This window comes from Mustela erminea, chromosome 9 (assembly GCF_009829155.1).
Source record: "Mustela erminea isolate mMusErm1 chromosome 9, mMusErm1.Pri, whole genome shotgun sequence".
Taxonomy (NCBI): Eukaryota; Metazoa; Chordata; class Mammalia; order Carnivora; family Mustelidae; genus Mustela; species Mustela erminea.
In genome coordinates, this window is record NC_045622.1 from 112,335,411 (window position 1) to 112,353,974 (window position 18,564).

An 18,564-nucleotide genomic window follows, 5' to 3' on the forward strand; every position below is an offset into this window, starting at 1 on the left:
ACCCGGCGGGAAAGCGGGAGGCCAGGAAAGGCGGCACTGCCACCGGCACGCGGGCAGCCACGCGGGCAGACGCACTAAGGAAACCCAGTGACGTCTAATCCTCAGGAGAAGCATGAGCCCCGAGAGAAAGGACTCGGGATGCACGTTTGCTTTATCCTAAGGAAGGGAAATACTCGTTCTGTCCAAAATAAGCGCTTTTGGAAATCTTGATTTAGAAAGCAACAGCCAACATGTTCATTAAACAGAATGCAGGCTGAGAGCTCGCCCTGGCTGGCCCGGGACCCCTGCCCCCACCCCGGCTCCCGCCGCATCTTCCCAGTCTCTGGCGCTGCCAGGCCGTTGGCCCCCCGGCGGTGTCCCTCCCTCACTGGCCGTGGCCACCACCCCACGCCAGGCTCAGGGCTGTTTTTGTCCGGTGGACAGATGAGGGCCCAGCTGGGTGAACAGAGCAAGGGTCTGCCTGCGACTGAGGTCAGGGTGCACCTCGTGAAGGGCAGGAACCCCGCTCCGGGGAAGGCTCTGAGGACCCACCTTGCAGGGGCTGTGAAGGGCCACCCAGGCTGAGCTGAGGGGGCCTGGCAGGCGGGGAGGTGAGGATCCCCTCTCAGAGCCCAGAGGCTCCAACACCCCGACACCGGGGTGCCCAGGGGGACCCCGACAGCGCGAGGGCTGAGCCTAGAGCAGAGGTGGCAGCTGGCAGACCTCGGGGCTCTGTTTCCAATCAGCCGGTAGCTGGTCTCTGGCTGACGCCCCGCCGCTCAGTCTCCCAGCTACTCCTTTGGCGTTTTGGAATTAGGATCCTTACGGTCTGAAAGGGACCTGGCGCTGGGTCGCTGGTGGGGGGAGGGGTGCTCCTGGCTGCCACATGAAGGCCCCTGGGGCGCAGATGCCCAGAGCTTCTGAGTAAGGCCCGCAGCAGCTACTGGAAAACTTGCACGAACCCTTTCTGGGGAGTCCAGAGGGCTGTTCTGGGAAGGGTCGGGGAAGGCCTGGGAGGCCCGCGACCGCCCGGGTGCTGAAGGGCGGCAGTGGGACCCGATCAGGGACGGCGGGCAGGGGTGCAGCGAGGGCTGTGGGCTGCTCCTCCTGGGCGAGGGCTGTGGGCTGCTCCTCCTCTCTGGAGCCGGGGAGTGGGTCAAAGCCTGCAGTGTGGCGAGAGTCCTCAGCTGACCGCGGGCCGGGGCGGGGGGGCTCTTATTGTCACGTGGCCGAGACAAGCTGCAGCCGAGGAGAGCCGGGCCGGGCCGTCCGGGGCACTCTGCGTGTGGGTGGCGAACGTGGGGCCTGGCGCGGGCCGTCCTCCCCCGGGCTCCTCCTTCCTGGAGCCCGGCCCCCCACACCCGCCACGAGACCGTCTCCACGAAGCAGAGGCCTCCGCATCACGTGGCCGCACTCGAGAGCAACAGAACGTAAAACCTCTCCTCTTAACAACCGAAGCGCCCATGAAGAAGTCACGGTGGAAATGGTAAAACCCCCAGAAGCAAACAATGTTGAAAAAGCAGGCTTCGGGCCCTGTGGGCTGTGGTCGAGTGGGGCTGGGGGGAGGCGTGGGGTCCGGGTGGTCGCCGGGGACCGAGGCCCGGGAGCCCAGCCGCCCGCTGCGGAAGCAGGAAGAAGCACCACAGAACCCACACGGTGCACCGTTGAGGGCAGAGGCCAGTGGCGTGGTTGCGGGGAGAGGTGTGGCGGGGAGGCCCCAGCCAGAAGCTTCCCCAAGGAGGCCAGTAACACCAGCGGCCTAGCAAGTCGGGTCCCGAGAAACAAAAGCAACAAAACTCTGGGAGGTAAGCAGGGACAGGACTGGGTTCTGCCGAGGGGAAGGCAACGAGGGACACTTGTATCCCGTGGGCGCGTTCTGACCAGTCCCGGGACGGTTGAGGGTGCACGCGGGGGGTCCGGGCGAGCTGCCTCCCAACACCGATAGCAGATTCTCCGAGTCTCTGGCCACCAGCCGGGGTCCTGCGAGCCGGCGGTCACTCGGCCGGCCCGGAGTCTGCGTCGGACTCCGCAGGTGAAGGGCTCAGCCCCCCAGGGCGGCCCCCACTGAGGGCGTCAGTGGCAAGTCCAGCTGTGTTCTGGAAACGGGGTGGGGGGGTCCCGCGATCCCTCCTCAGGTTCCACGATGACCCAGATCCGCACCCAGAGCTCAGAAGGGGCTTTACTTGCTACTCCCTGTTACTAGAAAGGAGACAAGTCGGGAACGGCCGCACGGAAGGGCCACGGGGTGTCCACGTGCTCTCTGGGTGCTTCTCTCCTGGCACCGACATGTGGTCGGTGACCAGCCCCGGCGACTGGAGCCTGCGTGGCGGTTTCCCTGCGTGGGCGTGGTGACCACCTGGGTGAGAGACTCCATCGCCCGTCCTACCCCCTCCCTGGGGTGCTCTGCACGCCTGGCCTCTCTGGACTCCAGCCTCTGTCCCAAAGCCACCAGTCATCCCAGGGTCACAGGGAGATACTCTGATGACTTTGGAGATGACAAGACTTTTAGGAACTGTGTGTCCCAAACCGGAACGAAGACCAAATACTCATTATTTTTTTTTTAAGATTTTATTTATTTATTTGACAGAGAGAGATCACAAGTAGGCAGAGAGGCAGGCAGAGAGAGAGGAGGAAGCAGGCTCCCTGCTGAGCAGAGAGCCCGATGTGGGGCTCGATCCCAGGACCCTGAGATCATGACCTGAACCGAAGGCAGAGACTTAACCCACCGAGTCACCCAGGCGCCTCCATTCGTGACCTTTGGAAGGGCCCCAGGCCTGGCGGCCAAGCCCCCTGCACCAGGAGCACCTGCCCTGCACCCACCCCTGTCCGACCACCAGACACTGGAGCTACTTTCTTCGCGACCGGCTCAGCCAGAGGGGGTGAGGGCTCGGCGTCAGGTCAGGAACTCCACGCTGGGTCTGAAGACCTCGCTACTGCTTCTGGCTCCCTGAGAGCCCCACTCTGGCCCTGGTCTCGTTGGCAGGTGCCTCTGGGCACAGGAGAGTCGCCGTGCCCGCGGCCCCGCAGCGCCCCTCCCCCAGACCCACCAGCAACACACCCTGCGTGGGGGGGACTGTCAGTGAGGCCCCACTGGGCTGCGTGTGAGCACACGTGTACGCGTGTACAACCCTGCTTCCGTTGCCCGATCCTTCTCTGCTGCACCAGTCCTCTGGGGGGAGGGCTCTCGGACGCTGGGGGCTGTGGAGGGAGCCCCTTGAGTGAAGAAATGATGGTCCGCCGCCCAGATCCGGTAGTGTCTCCCGCTCAGGAGCGCCCTCCAGAAGCCTTCACTGCCGGCCCGCACAGCCTGGCGCAGAGCTCGTGTCCTTCCTGCCGGGACCCGTCCGTAGCCTCGGGACCTCGGCGGTAGGTCAGTGTCACTGGCCAGCTGCGCTCAGGGCTTCCCAGCAGGCCCGAGGCACCCAGCTCTCTTGGAGGCAGACGGAACCTCTCTTCTTGGCCTCTGGTGCCTCCGTGCGCTTTCAAGGAAAGTATCTGGGCTGTGCCCACCTCTACACTGCTGCCCCCACAGCCACTCCCCTTCCAGGGAGCCCTCGGGGATATCTGTGTGCCAGTGTGTCACCTTCCAGACCTGGAAGGAATCCTTGCGATGGGCATTGACGTGTCCTCCTGGAGCGCACTGCTGCAAGTCCATGGTCACTCCCACAGTGCCGTGTCTCTGGGAGGGGCCCACAGGCTCTTAAACCCTGGCCAAGGGGCTATGGCCAGAGAAGGCACCTGCTTCTACCCCGTGTGGCCCCAAGGACGCTGCTGGAGGGGCAGGGCTACCTACTGTTCACTGGCACCTGGTGGGGGACACCGCCAGGCAGACGTCCGGCATCAGAACACAGTCCAGGAGATGAGGAGATGAGGCCTGTCACGTGCTCCTGCTCCCATAACCCAACCTGCCTGTGCACGTGGCCTTCTCCAGGTCCAGCGGGGGCCGGGTCAGGCTCAGTTGTGGGTTTTGCTGCCGCAGTGCACGTGGCTTCTGTGTTGCGGAGTCCTCAGGACTTCTCTTCTGCACCCCAGCGAGGGTGGAGCCAGGAGCCTGCCCTCCGAGGACCTGTATCTGGATCAGGCATCTGACGATCACCCCACAAGGTCCCTGGTCGCTTCCCGTCAGTGATCTTTGTTCCTGCGGCTCCTCCCTCCGCTGGCCGCCCCTGCAGGGCGCCAGCAGGGGGTCCGTCCCAGTGGCCCACCCGGCCTTGATGGTGCCGCACTAGGGCCTTTGTCCTGTCCCACACATGTCTGATTTCTCCGTCTGATTTCTTAATTGTCTGGAGAGGGGCGCCTGCGTGGCTCCATCGTTAAGTGTCTGACTTCGGCTCAGGTCACCATCCCGGAGTCCTGAGATGGAGCCTCGCATTGGGCTCCCTGCTCAGTGGGGAGCCTGCTTCTCCCTCTGCCACTCCTCCTGCTGTGGTCCCTCTCTCGATCTCTGTCAAATAAATAAAATGACCGCCTGGAGATTCCCACCCCGCTGTGTCACTGGGGGACAGAATTTCGCTCGATCCCCGTTCCTTTCCTCTGGCTCCACCACTGCCGTGCGAAGACCGCTGCCCTGTAAAGGAGGCCAGCTTCGCTGGTTGTTGTCGGTAAAACATATTCTGCTGTAGAAGGCAGGCTGAGCAGAACCGGACCAGAGCAGAGTGCGCATGGCCAGGGATGGACTGTCCCCCGCAACGTAGGACCCGTGAGACGCGGGTGTCCCCGTGGGGGGACAAGGTCTGCAGCTTGCTCCATTAGCCGGGAACGTGCTAACTTTCGGGAGGCGTGTGTGCGTGTGCGTGCATGTGTGTGTGCCTCTGATCGGAAACACAAGGGGAGGACCGGGGTAGGTACTTGTCACTTAGTCACTTTTCTGGCTGCTTGTCACAGAACGGTTCTTCTGTTTTGGGGGGAACCCCCACTTCGTTGGTCCTGCTGGGGGCTTGGGATTCTTAGTGGAGGGTGCACAGCCTTGAGGACAGGGCACTTAGAGAGGGGGTTCAGGCGTCCGGGGAAGTGGGAGTGTCCACAGCGCCCTCCCACACTCACACCAGGTGTCTCCCCTCGAGCCCCGGCACCTGTGATCACGGTGTCCCTGAAAGTGTGAGATTTCTGCCCTGGAGGTGGGGCTCCCCGTGGACCTCATGTAGCCACAGGGACCCCTGAAAGCAGAATGCCCCCCCCCGATCGCTGGAGGGACAGGGAGGTCGGAAGTTCTCAGCTTGAGGACTGGGGTGCCCTCGATGCCTGGGAGATGAAGCCTCTCGTACAAAGGACGTGGTCTTGCGGAGCAGAGGGCCATCCCCGCTGACAGCCGTCAAGGAGGGGGCCCTCTGTCCCACAGCTACATGGACCCGTGTTCTGCCAAAAGCCCGGCTGAGCCTGGACGGGGTGCTCCCCGGAGACTGCAGAGTGCAGGGAGCCCTGCCCGGCCCAGCCCTGGGCTCTGACCTCGTGAGACCCGGCAGAGGGTCCGTTCCTGCCTGCCCCGTGGCTTCTCTGTTCTGACCACTTCCGAGCCTGTCCCCACAGGGTCTATGAGGGACCCTGATCCCTCTGTCCACTGAAACAGAGCCTGCTTCTCTGGGCTGGCCCTCCTCCCGCCCCCACCCCCCGTCCCTCCGCCATGTGGCAGAAAACACCTCACATCGTCCTTGTAAGGCTCACGTCTGGGCCGACAGAGGCTCTGTGGGCCCACAGGTGGCGGGACAGTCGGTTCAAAGGGTGCCGGTCGTCCTGGAGCAGCTGAGGGCCCCTGAGGGTTTTCTTGCACCCGGGCAGCTGTGGACAACATCTTCTTCAGTCGGGGGCTGTAGCTTGGGGCTGCCCTGGGAGTGTCTGAAGAAGCTGGGCTCTGCGGCCTGGCAGCCGGGCACTCTAGGAAGCAGACGGGACTGTGAGAAGGTTCTAGAATGCACTGGGGCCAGGCCGGATGGCTGGGCAGGGAGGGACCCGCAAGGCCAGGGCAGAGGGGCTGGGGTTCCCGGTCTGAGTCCTCCCTGGAGAGCATTTGTGAGGTCGGGTCTTGGTGGGGAGTGGGGTGAAGAGAAGGGGCTGTGGGGTTGCAGGCGTGCACTCAGCTCTCCAGCCGCCCCCTCCCTCTGTGTGGCCAGCCACCCCCAAAGCACCTGCCCTAGAGAATCAGCCTGGGCTCTTGGTCCAGGGGTCCCAGTGGCTGGGGGCAGGCAGCACCGTTGGAGGCGTGGGACGGGGCAGGGCTCTGTGGCCAGGGAGCCAGTCTGGGCACCCGGCCCGCTCCACCTGCTGCCGGCCTCTGCCCCTTGGGGGGTGAGGTGGCTGGGGCGCCAGGCAGGGGCCTACCTCCGGCTCAGGGTGTATTTGCCCTTGCGATCCAAGCTGCCGCCGGAGCGAATGGCGAACCAGAGAAAGGAGCTGAGCAGCATCGCGTACACCTGGGAGGGAGGGGGTGTGAGCTCCGGCCCCAGCGGCCCCAGGGGAGGGGTGCCCTGCCCCCCGAGGAGGGCCCTGGGCTCTGCAGGGCTCTCAGTGGTCTGGGGAAGGCAGCGAGGCAGGCACGGTCTCCTCCCAGACGCCTCTCTGGGCTCTGCAGCCTTTGGCTCCCAGTGCACGGTGAGCCCTGCTGTTACCCGAGGCCGATGACCCCGGCCTTGCGTTGGGTGGGGCATCCGTGGGTGGAGGGGTGGAGGGTGGGGAAGGGGCCCTGGGGGAGGGCATGCGTACTGTGAGGGCGAGGCCGGTGCCGGTCAGGGCGCAGGCGACGTTTCTGTGCGTCGTCAGGAAGCTCCTGATCTCCTGCAGGCAGTCCTGAGCCAAGGGAGGCTCCCGTGACACCGGTCCTGCCTGTCCCCTCCCCACCCAGGGTCAGGGGCCTCCGCCAAGGCGTGGACCTCTAGTGCCCACCTGGGACCAAGTGCTGGGGTGATGTGCAGCAGGGCAGGGGTGTGCTGGGGTGGTACGCTCCACGCCCAGAGCTCTGGGGAGGACATCACACATAGGGGGAAACCCACGGGAGGGACTGGCTTCCAGGGGACAACGGAAGGTTATTGCCCCAGGGCCCAGCACGTGCCTTTCTTCGGCATCCGCGAGCCGCCTGGGCTGGGGCACGGGTCTGGCTCCCCTGGGCAGGCTGGGGCTCCCTCACTCCCTGGCCCAGGGGGAGTGGAGGGCAGAGAAAGAGCTGGGGGAGGGGCGTGGGGTCCTGGGCTCTCCTGGCCTCCTGCTCCGTCCTGGGCTCCCATGCCTCCCCAGGGCCTGGCCTCCCCAGGGACTCTGTCTCCAGGGAGAGGGAGGTGACAGCGCATCTCTGAACGCTCGGAGGGCGGCGTGTGAATTGGGGGAAGGTGTTGGCATTTGGGGCAGGCCCCCTGGGATGTTCGGGGGATGCTCTTCTTAAGACTGGGATGGGGAGGGACAGAAGGCTCACTTGGCATCTGTCCGGGCTGCCATCTGTCCACCCGTCACTGGACAGGGACTGGGCCCTCCAGCCTCCCTACAGCCACCTGGGCCTCTGCCCCAGCTGGAGTCCCGGCCCTGCTCATACCTGGGTCATGGGACTGACCGGTTGGCCTGGAGGTTGGGACCTCTGGCCCCCAGGGGCAGCTGGAAATATCCCAGGAGCCCTGGGCCACAACCCTGCAGCCTGACCCGGCTGCCCCGTGAGCAAAAGGCCCCTGGTCAGCCCCTACTCTCCGTGTGGCCACACTTCGTCGAGCGGGGCAGCCCGGGGGCCTGACCACCACCTAGGACACAACCTTGCCCCACCCAGGCCCATCCCAGGAGGCTCCAGCGCCCACGCCCGCCCTCTGTGGCCTTTACAGCGGGGACCCCACCGTTCTGGAAGGCCACAGAGCAGTCCCTCAGCCGCTTTGCAGATGGGCACCCGAGGCCTCCCCCTGGGAAGAAGGCCCTCTCAGGCCCCTTCCCGGCGTGCTGGGCCCTCCCTGCCGCAGCCCTCCCCACACGCCTCCCTTCTGGGGCCGGTGGTGCTGGGCGGGCTCCCTCCCTCGCTGGGCCAGGGGCCATTTGTACCCTCCTGTCTTGATGTTGGAGGACGGCCAGGAGCCTCTCGCCCAGGGATAGGGGTGGGTTTGTTTCCCGGACAGTGACAGCGGGGGAGGGGAGCCCGGGAGGGAGGTGGCCGGGGGAGGTGCCAGGCCCCTCTCTGGGCCCTGGGGAAGAAGGGCCTTCCCTGCCTCTGCCCGCCACCGACCCTCCCTGTCCCCGCCCTGGAATGTCCTTCTGGCTCCTTCTGGAGCAGCCCCCTCCAGACCAGTGTCTGTCTTCCACCTTCCCCTGTGCTTCTGGAGGCTTCCGAAGGCAGGCCTGCCCTCGGGGAGCCCCAGGCCGGAGATGAGTGAGGGGCCGAGGCAGCGAAGGGAGCCCGGGGCTGAGAGCCGCCCTCCCTGCCGCCTCCGGGAGCCCTGCAGCGGGCGGCAGGGCGCGGGGGAGGCCTAGGGAGGGCGAGCCAGGGCCTGGGCCTCTCCTCCTCACCTGTCTGGCCGCCCGCTGTCCCCGGCATAGACTGGCCTCCACGTCCCCCAGGAGGCCGAAAGGGGAGCTCTTGCCGCAGCACAGGAACTGCAAAATGCGGGGAGGGTCGGGGCTGCGGGCGGAGCCGACACGGGGACAACGCAGGAAGGCCCCAGCGAGGGGTGCCCCGCAGAGCTGCCCCCAGAGGTCGGGCCGCAGGCTGCCTGAGGGGAGGTACGGCAGGCACCGGGCAGCCCAGCCCTCCTAGCCCCCGGCTTCCCCCGAACTGCCCCCTGCAGGCTGTCAGCCCAGTCCCCGCCCCGCAGATGGTGCACCTGCGGACCCTGCCTCCCAGGCTGCGACCCGGTGGCCACGGGGCCTTGCTTCAATTCACACTGTGCCGTCACCAACCTGATGTTCTTCAGCAGTTTTGGACGAGAAACATTTCCATGCTGCTTTGGCCCCCAGATGAGGCAGCCAGCCCGGCCCGGGTCACAGGGAGAAAAGACAAGAGGTCTTTCTCCCTCTCCCTGCTGCCGAGAGGGTGTCGGTGCCCTGTGTCCCGGGACCCCTGCTCGGCGTCTGGCCCCCCGTCAGCTGACTCTGGGGGTGGGGTGACAGCACCCTCCATGCTCACCGTGTCCTGAATGGCCACCAGCTGCTGCCGCGGGGTTCCAGACAAGTTCCGCGCCGCCCACTCATACACCAGGTCGTAGACGTCCAGCACCGCGTCCTCCACCTGCACTGGGAGCACGGCGGGAAGACCCCGTGTGGGTGAAGCCCCTCCCTAGAGACGCGGCTCCCCGGGGTGGGGCTGGTCCCCGTGAGCCGTCCTAACAGCCCCTTCCTCCTTGCACCAGGCGGAGCCCCCCGAGGGCAGAGCCTGGGTCACTGGGGAGGCCGGTCCCCAGACTTCCGCTGTGGGGACCCCTCCCAACAAGAGTGACCACCACTGCCCCCTTCCCGGGCTGGGGCCTGGTTCCAGACCCCCGAGCCCTGCGGCCCCCCTCCAGCTCTGGTCTTCCAGGGCGTGGAGGGCCTGACCGAGGGAAGGGTCCCTCCAACGTCGGTCCATCTGGGTGGTGGGACAGGGAAGCCGACAGCCGGGCCTGGGCAGAGAAGCCTGGAGGAGCTTCCTGCCAGGAGTTCAGCTCCCCGGTGATGGTCCAGGTTTCTCCCTAGAGCCACTGGTGCATCCCAAAACCCCGGGCAAGGGCCTTGGACCAAAGAAGCCAGGGGCATCCGGGGCCAGCTGGGGGCAGACGAGGCAGGTAATGGGGAAGGAAGGGATTGACAGGGGGCCTGGCCCGCTCTGCCTTAACTCTGCGTCCCGGCATCCCCCAGACCGTGCTGCCGCCCCCTCCTCAGCACCTCCTTCTGCCTGTGCCCACACTGCTTCCCGTGAACCCAAACGCCCACCCTTGCCAAGTTAGTCCCCCAAAGACAAAGACAGACTGGAATCTCACCTCCTCCAAGAAGACTTCCCTAACTGCTCTGGCCTCAGCAGTTTCCTGGCATAGGCCAGGCTTCTTTGCGCACTGCCCACCCCCGCCCTCTGATGCCTCCTGCTCCTCTCGGAGACCCTGAGCACTCACTCCCTTGCCCCTTTTCCCACCTGGGACACAATGCTGGCTGCTCAGGGCTGCCCTCAAGGACTGGGAGTGAACCGATGCCCATGGCTGCCCTGGCCACTCAGGTACTCCCCGGAAGGGGTGGCCATCCTGCTGGCAGCCTGGGGGCCGGGGTAGGTAGGCCGTGGAGGCAGCCGCTCCAGGGCCCCCATGCCTCCACAGGAACCAGAGGAACTTGCTTCCCAACCCCCGCGCCACTCTTGGCACTAAGCGACCCTCCTGTTGAGACGTTGCACTGCAAGTCATCCCAAACTGGGTCAGCTGGTGTCCAGCCAACCCGCTGGGAGGTGGGAAGTGCTCTGGGCTGGAGGGCGGGCGTCAGGCTAGTGGCCACTCAAGTTTGAAATGAAGCCGAGACCACGAAACCTCTGTGTCAGGGGAGGCTGGGGGCTGAATAGAGTGGGCGGGGGATCGGTGGACCTGGGGTCGGTGGGCCTGGGGTCAGGGGACAAGTGGCTGAGACAAGGATGCCCGCTCAGACCGACCTCCTGGTTCCACCCCCCGCCCCAGGGTCCTGGGAGTAGCCGGGTGCCCCGAGGCCAGCTCGCACCATTGTAACGTTGGTGTAGGAACAAAGTGCTGAGCTGGGGTCTATACCCACCACCCCAGAAGCCGGGGACATGAGCCCGGCTGCAGGCAGAGATGCAAATCCTGCAAAGCTGCGTCCCTCACCCAAGACCCCCGACCTGATAGTGGGGGCCAGGCTGAACTCTCCCCACAGGCCTAGGCATCTATCCCCCAGGACTGCCTTGGGGGTGCTCTAGGAGCCCGAGTTCCTGCTTCCCCAGGAGAAAACTGGGGTGGACCGGGTGCGCCCAGAGGCCACCAGGCCCTGCCACCGCTGAGTCTCTTGCCAGGGTCCCCTCCTTAAGTGTGACTTCCAGACCTCCAGGGGTGCCCCCTAGGATGGATTTGGAGCAACAAGGTTTGGAGAGTGGGAGCTGGGAAACACCGTGAGGGGTGGGCCACCCCCTCACTGCCCCCCGGGGCCTGCAGCCTGGCTTGAGGCCACGGAAGAACATGGCCGGTCCCTTCTGACTCCATTCCCCGCCCTCCCGTCTGTGGGGACGCCCCAGGCCTCGGTCGGTACCCCGTATTTCAGGGTGCCTTGGGGGTTGTTCAGAGAGATGTAGGGGGACAGCGGGGGTGGACAGGCTGGGCTTTGGGCTCTCTCTGGTCACCATGCTGCCAGCAGGACCCTGGGGAACCAAGGAGTCTGGGGTTGGGACGTATCTGGGCTGGGAGGGTCCCGAGGCTCAGGGTCCCCGGGGAGGCCCGGAGTGGACGGCAACCCCTCAAGCCAGCTGGGATCCCCGACATACTCCCACTGAGCCCTTCACATGCACTCTGTCTCCGCGCCCCCTCCCCTGGGGTGGAAACTGAGTCCGGGAAGGCAGCTGGTCACATGAGGGTACCGGCCGGGGAGGCTGAGCCCAGTCAGAGCAGCCAAATCTCCTGCGCCCTGGTCGCTTCTGTGCCCACAGGGGCCTGGACATGCACACAGACCTACTGGGAGGCAGATGGGGGCCCCCCAGGCCTTGGACCCCGGAGGAGGCTCAGCCCCCACCCATCTGGGGTCAGGCAAAAGCCCAAGAACGGACTCCTGCGGGCCAGTCGGAGCCTGGACCAGATCAGGATGATATTGTAGGGGATGGTGGCAGGCGGCTGGGACAGAGAGGCCCTGCTGGGAGCTGTCTGGCTTCCTCCCCTCCCCTTCTCAGAGCAGGAGCCACTGCACAGCCCCTCCCGGCAGGACCCCGGATCCGGGGCTCCAGCTATAGACACAGTGTGTCAGGGAAGAGACGATGGGCTGTAGCCGTCCCAGGAGAGCCACGGGAGGCCCCAGGGCGCCCTGGCAGCCGTCCTGACCGGGCCCAGCACACTGTCCCCAGACCTGGAATGGGTCAGAGCACTGAATGGGAAAAAGGAGCCGGAAATTCCCGCCCACCCGGCTCTCCTTGGGTGAGCTGCTCGCCAGCCCCACTGAGGGCCCTGGCCATCGTGTGGGGACACCAACCCCGTCCGAGAGCCTCGCAGCCGGAGGAAATGTCATGGGGGGTGACCCCAAATGCCAGGGTGGGGGGGCCGTCTGGGGAAATCCTTGGGCAGGGACGGGAGAAGAGGCATTGACTCAGGGACCTGGAGGGTGGGCTGGATCCTCCTGGTCCTCCTGGGTCCTCCTGGCCTGGTTCCGCCAGCGAGACGGGCCCCCCGCCCCCTGAGACTAGAACCGCTTCTGCAGAACAAGGGCACGACTGCCATGCTCAGCCTGGTCACTCAGCCTCGTGGACGCCAAAGAGCACGGACAGGGAGAAGCGAGGCCCACCTCTGGGTGGGGGTGGGGGTGGCACAGGCAGCCGGGACTGGAGAGGGTAATCACACAGCTAGAAGCACACGGGATGACCCGGGCCCCGTGTCCCGGCCCAGCTGCGCTCGGCGAGCCTCTGCTCCTGTAGGCCCCTCGTTTGGTGGTGGGGGGCGGGGGGGACAGGCAGCAGAGAGGCTGGGGTCGCTGGGGACTGAGACACACACGTGAGGAATCATGCTTGTCACCTGCTACGCGCACAGTGTTTTGCCAGACGCTGGACACGTCTCAGGCAGACGGGCCTTGTTTTCCTGGGCTGGTCCTTGCGGAGCACATGGAGAAACCGAGACCCAGTGAGGGACCGCGGACAGTCAGGGCAGACAGGGTCCAGCAGCGGAGCACTCCTGCCCCTCTCTGTGGTCCCACCTGCAGGCCCCGTGGCTTCTCAGCTCACCCCGGGGGGCTCGCCTGGGTCTGGGCTCTCATGGGACCTTATCTACGGCTGGGGACTGGGGGAAGGCCTGTCCCTTGTCCCTTTGGCCCCAGCCAGGGGAGAGGCTGGGCTAGGGGCGGGCCTCTACTTGCCATCCTGCCAGGACCCCCCTCTCTGAGCCTCTTGGGTCCCCACTTCCTCTGCCCAGACAAGGGGCCTGGCTTTGACCCCCAGCCTGGGTCTGGGAAGGGTCCGGCTCCACACACGCACGGGCCAGCCCACCCCCCAGGCAGGCTCTCAGCCTCCCCTCGGGGCCCTGAATTCAGACAGAACTTCCAGAGGACCATGCTGGGGTCCGCGCCCGGGCCTGCAGGCTTCGCGGCCGCTCATATACGGGCTCTGGGGGCTGTGGTCCTTGCGACTGAGTTAGCCCAGAGCTGGCGCCTCCCCCAGCCCCCCAGACTGGGACAAGGGCCCTCTCACACCGAGTCCATCGACAGCCTGCTGAGCCAGGCAGTGCCCAGAGAACGGAGGGGTCCACCTGAGCGGATGGATGGAGGCACGGACGGATAGACGGACGGATGAAGGAACGCACCACCTCCAGCGGGGGGTCCACACCCACCATGACCACGGTTCACCACCCCAGTCACCAACAACACAGAAGCCCTGGGAAGAGCCCACAATGGGGGTGGGGCCGGGAGGACAGCCAGCCCCCCACCCCCGCTGGGCTGCCCCTGCTCCAGGCCCGAAGGGTGGCTGTCCTCCTGGGGACCAGACTCTGACGAGGCCCAGTCGGGAGGGCTGTCCCTTCTGGGCCCGTCCCCGGAGCACTGACCCCTCCAGTCAATCCCTGACGTCGGCCGGGACCCTCCTCCTCTGGCCCTTCACCCCCTTTCCAACTCCGGCCCCTCCCAGGACCAGGCAGAGGGCAGGGCTGAGTGGCTGGGGGTGCGGGGTCCGAGGCCTGCCCCTGCTCCCGCTTCCCTGGGACCTCCTGCCCCAGCCCCAAAGAGGCCTGGGCCTCAGGTCTCTGTGCCCCCCCTTCAGGCGGGGGACATCCCCCCAGAATGGTCTCTCCCGGGGACAGGGGTGACTCTCCCGGCTCAGTACCCCTCCCTCACGGGCCCCTCCGCTGTGGGACGGGGGCGGGGCCGGGCGCTCACCTGGGTGGGGTTGTGGAATCCCCAGAAGACCACCTGTGCCAGGGCACCGAACACCAGGGCAAAACACAGGAAGCCCTGGGACAGAGGAGGCGTGGGTCACGGTGTGCGGCCTGGCGGGCCACCTGCAGGCGGTCTGCTGGGTCTCCTCCTGGGGCTCTGGGCAGCTCACTGGGCTACTGGCCACACAGCCTCAGCGCCCGGAGGGCCCATGTCACCTCCTTCTCACTGCGCTGGCTTTGTGGGAGTACCGCTGGCTGCCCGGGGCCGCGTGTCACGGGTTGGGCCGACACAGCACCCCTTCCTGGCTGGTCCGCAGCCCGGGGCAGCCTGGGGCTTGGTTCTCCCCACCCAGGGGCCTCCTCGCGAAGAGGGACACCCAGCAGAATCGATGACCGGCGGAGTGGAGAGACGCCTGCAGGCAGACCTGTGCACGGACACAGCTGGGCAGCGCTGCACCACGAAACAGGCCCACCCGCTGCCAGGAAAGAGGGGGCCGCCTCTACCGGGCCCCCAGACTCCGCGCCGGCTCCGGGACTCCGGCTCTGCTCAGGGATGGGCAGCCCTCACCCTTTCCTCTCCCTCCAGCCTGGGTCCCTGCAGGCCTCGCGTCGTCCAGGATCCTCCCTGCCCCTCCCCCTCCTCCCCCTCCTCCCTCTTCCCTCTCCTCCTCCTCCCTGCCTGGCCGAGGGCTCCTTCTCCATCTGGAAATCATCGCTCTCCACTGCTTCCAGGCTGGAGGCCCTGAGCCAGCTCAGGGGACCAGCCTTTTCCAGAAATCCTTTCATTTCCCAGGGGAGAGCGAGTTCCCTCCCCGCCTCCGCCTGCCCGCCTGCAGAGGGGGCCTTGGGCCAGGTCTCCTTCGTGTCCCGAGGGCCCGTGCCGCTGTGCAGGCCTGCTGGGGGCGGCTGGGCCCAGCCCCGCATTTTCTTGCTCCTTGTAAATAAAATACGTCAATAAATCAGCCGCCCCTGCCAGCCGTGCTCCAGCAGCCAGCGGTGAGCTGGTTCATTTCCTGCTCTGGAGGCCTGTGCAAGGCCGGAGGGGGTGGGGGCAGGAAGGGCGGATGGGGGACAGCAGCCAGGTGCCCGGCAGGTCGGGAAGCGTCTCCCTGCTTGATGGTCCTTCTGTGTGTGTCTCTACGTGTGTGTGGATACACAGACGGGCCGGCACCACAGGCCCGCAGAGATGCACACGCGTGTGCGGGCCCCTGGGGGTCCTTGGGTCCTGGGTCTGGGGCAGGGTCTGGGAGCAGCAGGTGGCTCCTGCCCAGAGCGGTCCGCAGGCCCTCCGGCGGGGCTGGGCGTGCGGAAGCGAGATCCCCAACGCTCCTGAGCCCTACCCACCGACCAGGGCGGCAGGGCGGCCCCCTTGAGCATCTGGGTGGGGAAAAGCAGGCAGGAGCTGGTGGGGGCAGGACAGGGCAACCGGCAACTGGGGCGCCTTCCGCCCTGGGGAGCACAGGGCTGTGACCCAGCACTGTGACCCAGCACCATGGCGTCCCCTGGTGGCCATGCTGGCGTCCCAGCACGGGCCTCTCCAGGCTGGACCTGCCCTGAGACAGCCTCGTCCTCTGGCTCTGTGCCCCTCAGGCAGACCTTAGGGCTCTGCTCTAGGGGGACAGTCTGCCTCTCCCACCAGCTCCTGCTGGGTCTCCTGCCCTCTCTGACTCCTGGCCACGGACAGACCGCCACGGCCAGTCTCGGAGCCTGCCCGTGAGCCAGCGGGGGCCTGGTCAGGGCTGGAGCTGCCTGGTCCCACGCTGCTCCCTGAGCCCACTCCGGGCTGGCTGCCCCGGGCTACAGTTTTGGGAGGTGACTGTGCCCCCGCTCCTGCAGATGGGGACACGTCCACAGACATTTGCTGACACAGGCTGCCGCCCTGGGGGCCCAGAAGGCTGCCCTCCGTGAGCCTGTGGGCCTGGCTCAGGGGCTTGTTGGTCTGTGAGCCCCTCACAGGGTTGGGGAGAGTCGGCAGGAGCAGAGGGCTGGAGGCCGAGAGTGGGGGTCTGGTGGCCGGAAGGGGCCGAGGGAGGCCGGGGGGCCCTGTGGAGCTGCAGGGAGACCGTGAGGCCAGGAAGCTGGAGGGACTGGGGTTCAGAGAGCCTCCGTCTCCCCGAGCTCTCCGATTCCCCGTGCAAACCAGAGAAGCTGCGGTCCCACTCCCGGGGAGGCGGGAACCTCAGATGTTCACTGCCGCCCGGGCCCCAGACGATACTGGCCGCCGCCAGCATCGGCTCACACCGCCGTGGGCGATTTGTGGACCATCTCCGGATGTCCGCCTGTGGCTCGACTTCCAGCACACCCTTGCCCGGCTTCCTGAAGGAACACGTACCCTGGACTCTTCCACTGTAAACCCCCAGCCTCGAGCGAGGGAGACACCCCCCTCTTATCCTTTCCGAGTCTCCCAGACGCTCCGCCTGGGGCTCTCTGTCCCACTCACGCTCCTGGGTAAACTCTGTGTTCACTTTCGATCCCGTGCGACGCTGAGGGCCCTCCTGGCTGGTCCTGCGGGAGCCCTCTGGGTCCCTGGACCCGGCCTGCCTCCCTCAACGGGACTCCGTCCCGAACCTGTGAGGAGCCCTGGAAGGTGCCAGGCCGGGAAAGCAGGTGCCTGGGGGCAGCGGGGAACCAGGGAGTCCAGGTTCCAGTGGGGGAGGGGGCCTGTGCCCAGAGTGGGCAAGACAGACCGGTCCTGAGGGGGCAGGGCTGGCGCGGAGCAGCAGGAGAGGCCAGTGGGGACGAGCAGGAATGGGGGCAACAGGGTCCCCTGTGGGGTGACACAGAGCCTCTCTCCAGCTGCAAAGGAGCGGGGTGGGCTCAGGTGGGCCCCCCGGGGCACTGCACGAGCCCAGACCTACAGGAGACCTGGCCTGCGTAACAGAACCAGACGCTGCCTGGGCCTTGGGCAATGGCCCCCCAGGCCTGGGAGGGCCTGTGCCGCCTTTCTCGCCACCCGACCCCCGGATGATGGGGTAAAGCAGGGCCTGGCCGAGGGGCCCTGGTTGGGGCAGGTGGGGGGTCCCGGCTGGCACACATCCTTCAGGCCTGTCAGGACACCGTGGGAGGGGCAGGCTCCCTGGGCTCTCCCCCTGCCTGCTCCTGATCGCATCCCAGAGCCTGGGGGACTGGGGGCAGGGAGCACTCACCCCGGCCATGAGGCCCCCGGCCTCTCTCACAGTGGCTACAGCACCCAGGACAGCACCCAGGGCCAGGAGCCCAGCCAGGCTGCTGGTGGTGTAGAAAGCTGGGCGGGGACAGAGAGAAGGAGGGTTAGGGGTGCCCCGACAGGGGTCCCCAGGGCACAGGGCCTGTATTGGAAATCCAACCCAAGGATACATTTTGGGGGTGGGCTTCTGGGAGCTCTGACTAGACCAGGAGCCCCGCTTAGGCCGGGATGGGCAACCCACCACCCACTCCTTCTGCTCGCCATCCTCAGCGGCCGGAGGGAAGGAGGCAGAGGCCCCGCCCCCACCTCGGGCTATCTCAGAAACCACCAGGCAAGTGCGGCCTGCTCGTTCTTATCAGGACAGAACCGAGACCCAAGCTTCCTGCACCAGGATTCAGGCTCCAGGGTAAAAACCCCGGGGCCTAAGGGTCAGGAGGCCTGCAGCTGGGACCTCAGCCTGACTCTCTGGGCCTCAGTTTCCCCCAAGGCTGCCCTCTGAGACCAAGCCCCCAGAGTGCATTCGGGTCTGGGCCCTTTTATCCCAGAACAACCCCTCCAGGATATCAGGGACATCTGGATGCCACCTGACACTCCCACTTGTCCCCAGGCTCCCAGAATGGGATGGGGCTGGGGTCCAGACCCCCGGCTCTGCCCAGTGCAGAAGGCTGCCAGGGTGGCCCTCTCCGCCCCTCTCCACTGCCTGACCCAGCCCGGCTCTTCTAGGAGGCCTCCACCCGCCCAGCCGGGAATGCCTCCCAGGCTGCCTTTGCCCTGGAAGCCCCCTGACCAGCAGGAGCACCTTACTAGACTTTACTTACCCCAGCGGTGCATGGCCTCATAGGGGGTCCTGTCTGAGGATGCGCGGCCGATGACAGCAAAGTGGGCCCCGAAGTAGGTGAGAGCCGCCAAGGTGGCCGCGGACAAGCCCAGGAGCTGGGGGTGGGGCAGACCCAAAGTGTGGGGGCAGGGCTGGACACAGGACAAGGCCCGGAGAGCAGGGTCCGGGTCTGCTGGGTCCTCGACCAACCTCCCTCTGGCTTCACGGCCTCGCTTGAGAAGGGCTCAGCCTCGTCTCCTCCCTCCTGTGCCCGCCGACACGGGTTCACCCGCCTCCCTGGTCCCCTGCTGCCCGGTGGGGCCCACAGGACATCCTGCCCAAACAGCCACCTGCCAGCAGTCCACCGCCGGGGCCCCAGATGCATGTCCCTGGGGCAGGGTGGGGACAGCAGGGCCAGGTGTGTGTGTGGAGACCACAGCACTCGAAGTCCACGGACACGGCCCCCCACCCCCCAAGACCCCTCCCACCCGGCCGGCCTGTTACCAAGACAAAGAAGCTGGTGACCAGCATCTGGCACTTAGCGACCCTGACCCGGCTCCAGGGCCCCGTGGTGGCCATCTCTTCTCCTCCCTCCTCTCCCGCCCCTCCCTCCTCTCCCCGCCCCT

General features: G+C 66.4%; 1 protein-coding gene across 9 annotated transcripts; it reads right to left on the reverse strand.

The window, feature by feature from the left end:
- Nucleotides 1–4,847: 4,847 nt before the first annotated feature.
- On the reverse strand, nucleotides 4,848–18,538 carry TSPAN32 (tetraspanin 32). 9 transcript variants are annotated; one of them, XR_004289262.1, is made up of 12 exons: nucleotides 18,443–18,538; nucleotides 18,232–18,327; nucleotides 17,940–18,054; nucleotides 17,102–17,199; nucleotides 13,957–14,031; nucleotides 9,062–9,163; nucleotides 8,760–8,843; nucleotides 8,446–8,532; nucleotides 6,676–6,759; nucleotides 6,295–6,386; nucleotides 5,631–5,850; nucleotides 4,848–5,559 (listed from the first exon to the last, which is right to left on the reverse strand). XR_004289262.1 is itself a non-coding variant. In XM_032358860.1 (11 exons), exons 1-11 carry the CDS (start codon nucleotides 18,515–18,517, stop codon nucleotides 5,691–5,693), a joined length of 1,068 nt encoding a protein of 355 aa, XP_032214751.1. In that variant the 5' UTR covers nucleotides 18,518–18,538; the 3' UTR covers nucleotides 4,848–5,690. The 9 variants fall into 9 exon arrangements, 7 of the variants coding, with proteins under 7 accessions (XP_032214751.1, XP_032214754.1, XP_032214752.1 ...); XM_032358860.1 differs by having other exon boundaries at nucleotides 4,848–5,850; XR_004289264.1 differs by lacking the exon at nucleotides 4,848–5,559 and having other exon boundaries at nucleotides 5,761–5,850; nucleotides 6,102–6,386.
- Nucleotides 18,539–18,564: the final 26 nt, after the last annotated feature.